At 36.2% G+C, this 6,300-nt stretch overlaps 1 protein-coding gene across 1 annotated transcript in view; it reads right to left on the bottom strand.

Annotated features, from left to right (window-relative positions):
- The window catches only part of LOC108776313 (zinc finger protein 248), a 5,852-nt gene extending 2,093 nt beyond the window's left edge, over positions 1-3,759 (bottom strand). The window contains exons 1-3 of the mRNA XM_018542894.1: positions 3,361-3,759; positions 747-1,071; positions 24-293 (exon numbers count right to left, since the gene is read on the bottom strand). Coding sequence (XP_018398396.1) covers positions 24-293; positions 747-1,071; positions 3,361-3,525 — 760 coding nt within the window. The 5' untranslated portion in view covers positions 3,526-3,759. The remainder of the gene's footprint in view (positions 1-23; positions 294-746; positions 1,072-3,360) is intronic.
- Positions 3,760-6,300: the final 2,541 nt, after the last annotated feature.

Consider the following 6,300-nt stretch of genomic DNA (forward strand, 5'->3'; position numbering starts at 1 on the left):
TTAGATATCGTAGAATTCCTTACCGATTGTGTCACCCATAGGCTGTAACTTCAATGAATCGGGCTGATTGGCGTTGTCGCTAGTGACTTCCATCATGTAAACATTCTTGTGATCGTTCCCTATTCCTCGCTGCATCTCTTCCGTCTCGTCATCAGATTCTTGCTCCTGTTTGATACGCGTTGTTCTTATTGTACAGCGTGCCTTCGCCATTCGTTCCTCAGCAGGTACCAGCGTGATGTTCTCCGGATCCTCTGAGATATTTTCCTCCATCTCTGGATTTTCAGAAGTCATTCCTGCTTGTCAATTAACAATGATACATATATATGAACAAAATATTTATATTAAAAATTAAAGTAGGATAAGGCTCTAATAATATAAATCAGTCAAGAAAATGGTGACCTTAAGAGCCAAACACAGGGTGATCAAAAATCTTGTGTTTAACTCCTAAAGACACCATTTTCTTAACTGATAAATATTTATAAACATTTTTTAATCATTTCCTATTAAAGATATTAAGGCGATGCTGGAGAGGCGGCTGAACTTAATTGATTAAAAGCGGCATTCAAAAATATAATATTTCTTGGAAACCTGTTAACTTTTTTCAAGAGGAGACTTTTTTTAAATTTTTACACAGGTTCTGTAAGGAAAGCACCTATACAGTTTAAAACAAAGGCCTCTCTTAGAAATCAAGTTTAACCTATTCATGACTGCAATGTAATGAAATAAACTTCTTAACAATAACACACCCAGAATGTAGCCGCCAACAAGTTCCTCCTCTGTCACCTCGATAGGATCTCCATCCATCTGACCACTGTTGCCTTCCGTTGAAACCAAATCAGCTAACAGTTGCTTAACTTGTTTGGATTTTCCCGTTGATTCTTGAGACTCGTCCTTACTGCTATCCTGGTTCTCGCCTTCTTCATCCTGTCCAGTCAATTGTTGTATCAACTTCATATGCTTTCTAAGCTTGGTGTCTGCAGCCTGGCACTTCTTTCTAAACTGATAGGATTTTTCCAACTGATATTTGCAGGGATGACATATCATATTAGGCAGGCCATCTTGCTCAAAAACCTAAAACATTGATATCAAGATCTTCAGTTTATTAACTTGAATTGTTATATATTAATAAAATTAATGGAGCTTAACTAATAATTAAAGATGTATGTCAGCACCTAGCTAGTCAAATGACCATCTACATTCAATAAATTTCAAAATAATTAAATAGTTATTATTAAATTACAAAATATGATTTTTAACGCTACTGTCATATTTGATTTTCAGTTTGCTACTTACTTCTAATAAAATTATTAACTAATTTTGAAGAAATTAATTCATAAAATGAGGTAAAGAAGCTCTGTTGATTTCCAGTATCAACCTAAATTTGCATTTCTAATTTTTTTTTTATTAGTAGAATTAGAAGTATACTACGTGTAATACATTATATACATATAATATATTAATAAGTATCAGCATTACTTCTTTAAAAAGGAAGTTATACTGTTGCAAAGACTAAATTATATTATGAATAAAATTTGGCGACATTGCACTAAATAATGAGGTTGGTCATCTTGACTTGTAATCAGTACTGATCGGTGCAGTATACCATTGCACTCCAGGCCACGTTTTGATAACTCAATATTTTGTTTAATAAATATTTATTATTATTATTATTACTATAGTTTTTAATAAATATTGTTTATATTATATATATATTTTTTTTAACACAGACGTTTCCGTAATTTTGGTACTAAACTGGAAATTTTGGTTTTAGTATAAAATAACGATATATTTAGTAGGAATAGTGGCGATTCACATTAGATTAAATTTGACGTTATAGATTTAATAATCCTCTATCTGTCTCGCGCGCGCGCGCGTGTGTGTATGTGTGTGTGCGTGCGTGTGTGTGTGTGCGCGCGCGCGCGCAAGTAATTATCATATATACATCAAAACAATAAAATACCTGAGTCAATAAATAAAGAAATCCAAAATTAACGTGACGATTGATATTTGTAGCATTACATTACAAATTATAAATTTTAATAATATTAAGAGTTGTAATAGTTTTTTTATTATAATTTCTCCTTAAAGAGAGTGTGAGTAAAACTTTGTTTTTCGTTCATCCCTATACACATTACTTCCTTATATCTAAATATTATTCTCATAAAATAATTTCTAAATGTTTATGTAATAAATTTCATCGAGTATCATTATTGTAACGAATATAATGAATAAACGATACAAAATATAAATTTTTTTATTGTACAAACATTTAGAAATTATTTTATTATTAAGTGTATTTTAAAATTATTATATTATGAAAATGATAAGCAAATAAGATATTAAAGCGTAAAACCGAAAATAACTTTAAGAGAATAATCTTGAGAACACTTCAAAGAATTTAGTAACAATCAAAATTTAACAAAATTCTTTCTCCAACAGTCGAACATATCAAATCGGAATGTGAAGAAGCTCGAGTCTCTTTTGAAGTTCATGTGCCATCGAGAGAAGTCGCCGCTCGAAGAGGACGACGCGTCTTGAGAAGAGTTACGATTCCCCATTAGCCGCGCATTCATTTAACGAACGAACAGCGAACGCGAATATTCGCGAACATTCGTTGTTTGTGAACAGTTTATTCTTTTTCTCGATTGTACATAATACTAGCATTCGATTAGATTCGACGTTCGTTGCACATAGCAATTTAATAGCAAACTTTTACATAAAAAATAATACAAACTTTTGCGTTCGCCGTTCGTTCACCAAGTGCACGTATATACGAGTTTAAAGAAGCTCTGTTGTAAATTACATCTGGACGGTACAAGTCCGACGCGTCCTAACATTACAGATCTCTATAAATCCGTAGAGTAAATGGACTTGTCCCACCATGCCGGTTCTAGGTCTCTGTAATAAGGAAGCGCGCGTGAAAGGGATACCGCTGTGTGGCGAGAGTTCGTCGATAACTCGGTAAGGCCGGTACCCAGTACTTGCGAAGCCGCATGCAACATCGATTGCCTGTACAGCCATCGCGTGTATGCATTTACGTACACATGTATACGTCGAGCGGCACGGTGTGACGTAGCTATATCGTGGACCGCGATTGCGCGCGTTGTGTATGTGTGTGTCATATACGCCAATCGAAGAACGCGGCGAAGAGGGGAGATAATTCGAGAAGACGCCGTGTGCGCGAAGAGATAAACTAGATTCCTATTTTTCACTGAGCAGCTCTGAGCTCTCCGCCCGGTCGCTGATTATCCCCCGAACGTGGCAACGACGACGACGACGACGACGTTATTGCTCGACCAGTGGTCTGCGTCATCGGATTCCGCGCGAAGAACTCTCGTTCTTCTCCTCTCCCCGACCCACCTCGATATTGACGCAGGAGAGTATCCGCAGCGGCATCGGCACAGTCTCGTCGTCGTAGATCGGCACCATCTCCTCCTCCTTCGCCAGGCAGAGCCGACACAGCTCGTTGACATGGATGATCACGTTGCTCGAGCTGTCGCCCTTTTTCCTGCTGTACGTTTTCATCGTGCGCCCTTTCCAGCCGTGGGTGTCCACACTTCGTTGGATCCTATCTATTCTCTACTCCGATACTCTCTTTCCCACCTTCCCACGCTCGATCAATCCGCCTTCTGCGCTCTCTCCTTTTTCGAATTTGCAGCAGCCAAGTGTACGATCGGAGCGTATAACGCCGTAACGATGAAAAACGCAACGGAGAAGCCGCAATCGGCCAACGGACTCGGTCACACACAACGGAATCTATAATGGCGGTCGTCCTCAATGGCGGGCGCGATGGCAGACTGCAGCGCTACGCGTTTCGACAGACGAAACTTCACGTATAGGTATATGATCGGACGCGCGCGCGCTACGCGAGAGAGAGATGCGCGATCCGGGCGAGCACGAGAGCGCGAACGAAAAAAAAAAAAAGGAAACTCTAAAGCCTGTCGAATGACGGCAGAAATCAGTAGAAACACCGCCGGAGGAGAAACGTCGGAAGTATAAAATCGAATAAATGGGTTTTGCCGTTGCCGTGAGCGCGAAAGTCGGTAAGGGCGATTACGATTATTGATCTCTCGTATTCTTCCCAGCCGCGGGAAATATATGCCCTGGCGGGGCCCCCTGCGCCCAGCCTCTCTTCGGCGGGAAAAATAGACTGTCCCGATAAACGGGATAGTAATCCAACGCTGAAAAAATTGCACGTGAAATTGTAAGAATCATATAGCGGTCAGGTGATTTTAATGTACGAGTTATTCCGCGTGATGCGAATTAGTCATTTCTCAGAAATTTTTTAAGTTCTGCACGTAAACAGTATCTCTAGAAAATCAAATTTTGTGCCAAGGGATTTTTTTTCATTGCTAAATTAATATTGTAAATTTTTAGTTTACGATATTACTAAGAAACAACATAAAATAAAAATATATAAAAGTATAAAATAATATATCGAACGTTTCGAAACTCACAGGTCCTTCTTCAGCGATTTATAAAGATGTTTCGATGTCAACGATCGAGATAAACGCATTATCTTACGATCAAAGCGACGTGGCGTGGTATTGTACTGGTATGACAATTTCTTTGAAGAGAAATGATTTTCCTGTTTTTCTGTGAATGTAGAAATTGTGTCTAAATTGAGAAATTCACTGTTGTCGGTATAATACAAAGATATAGTCAAAGGATAAGATAAAAATATAAGTCAATTAAATGTAGATTGTCAATTACGTCAATTAATTATATTTATTTGGAAATTCAAATTGAATTTCTTACTTAACAAAACGTACGAAAACATCATTACTTGTTCGTCTGATTCTGTTAAGCGCAAGTGTTATAATGGTGACAGACGGACTCGAATGGTAATATTCTACAATGTGCTCCTGTTTCTTGCTGTTTATCTCTTGCCTTTTGGTCAAAAGGCAAGAATGGGCAAGAGACAAAAAGCAAGAAACAGGAAACAAAGAACATATTGTAGAATTATTATTAGGGCAGTGGAAACTATATTTATTTGTTTTATACTTTTTTTAATAGATAACCGCAATGTAAGAGTCGTCTAGTCTAGACTATCCGTATCTTTTTGCCTTTGTTTTGCTTTTTAATGTGTAACATTATTTCTGCGATAATTTTTCGCAATAACAAAATTAATTATTTACAGTTTTTAATAGGTTATTTAACATTATTAAGATTGATGTAAAATGCGTAAACAGCATCAATAATCGTTAAATTATCGTTATTAGTCAATTTAACTCGGTATAGATATTACTGCGGTAGTATATAGTTTATTAGTGTTACGTTTCAAGTCTGAAAAAATTTCGGCGCGCAATCGAAGAATTACATATACGTAGTATATAAATTCACACTCAATTATTTAGAAGCACCCGTGATCCAGCTTAGACCGCTGTGGTATTGTCTCATTCGGTTTAAAAAATAATTAATTTTTATTGTTTATAACACATAAAAAATTGGGAACTAAATGAATTGTACATATATTTAACAATTTTATTTTGTAATGTTTTCAAGCGGAAAAGCTATCGGCACTTGTTATGAACCTGTTTCGGAAATGAAACTTAAAATATCTTTGAATATATAAATGGATGTTTTAATCCCTTGTAGAAATAAGTACTACTGAGCACTAGGAGTATTTTGAGGCACTACTGTACTACAGCACTACTCAGCACTACTGTACTCCATTAAATAACCATTTCTAAACAATTTTCAAAAAATGGGGTGCTAACTTCTCATCGAATTTCGAGATCGAATAGTTCTGAGCGGCTTAATAGCTTCATTTTGCGAATACCTAGAGTTCCTGATACATAAAAAACATTTTTGAAAAATAACTAAACTTAAAAAAAATATTAATCAACTCAGAACTACGGAATTTCAAAGTTGGGGTTCTAACTTTACACACGCTCCAACAAACAGAGAAAAAATATTAAAGATGTAACTTTTCACGTATAACTTAGGATGCGTTCCATTTCATGCATGATGCGCAAATGTATCATTTATTCTTGTTGCTCACCACGTGTTAAACAAAGACAATTGACGTGCATTATGGGCATTATGCGAGAAACGGAAAACACCTTTAGTGACATATACAGAGTGATTCAAAATAACGTTTCTCCTTAAAATGTCATATTCCTATAATCTAATTTTAAAACGATTTTTCCTTTGCCAAAATTTTGTTCAAAGCCTAATTTTCAAATTATACAAAATATATAGCGAATAACGGGGTGCATAGAGAAGATAACCAAACGTATATCTTTATCAAGACATCAGGAATAAATAAGCAAAATCGAAAAAAAATCTTTTGATCTA

The sequence above is a fragment of the Cyphomyrmex costatus genome, unplaced genomic scaffold, assembly GCF_001594065.2.
Source record: "Cyphomyrmex costatus isolate MS0001 unplaced genomic scaffold, Ccosl1.0 scaffold35, whole genome shotgun sequence".
NCBI lineage: Eukaryota > Metazoa > Arthropoda > Insecta > Hymenoptera > Formicidae > Cyphomyrmex > Cyphomyrmex costatus.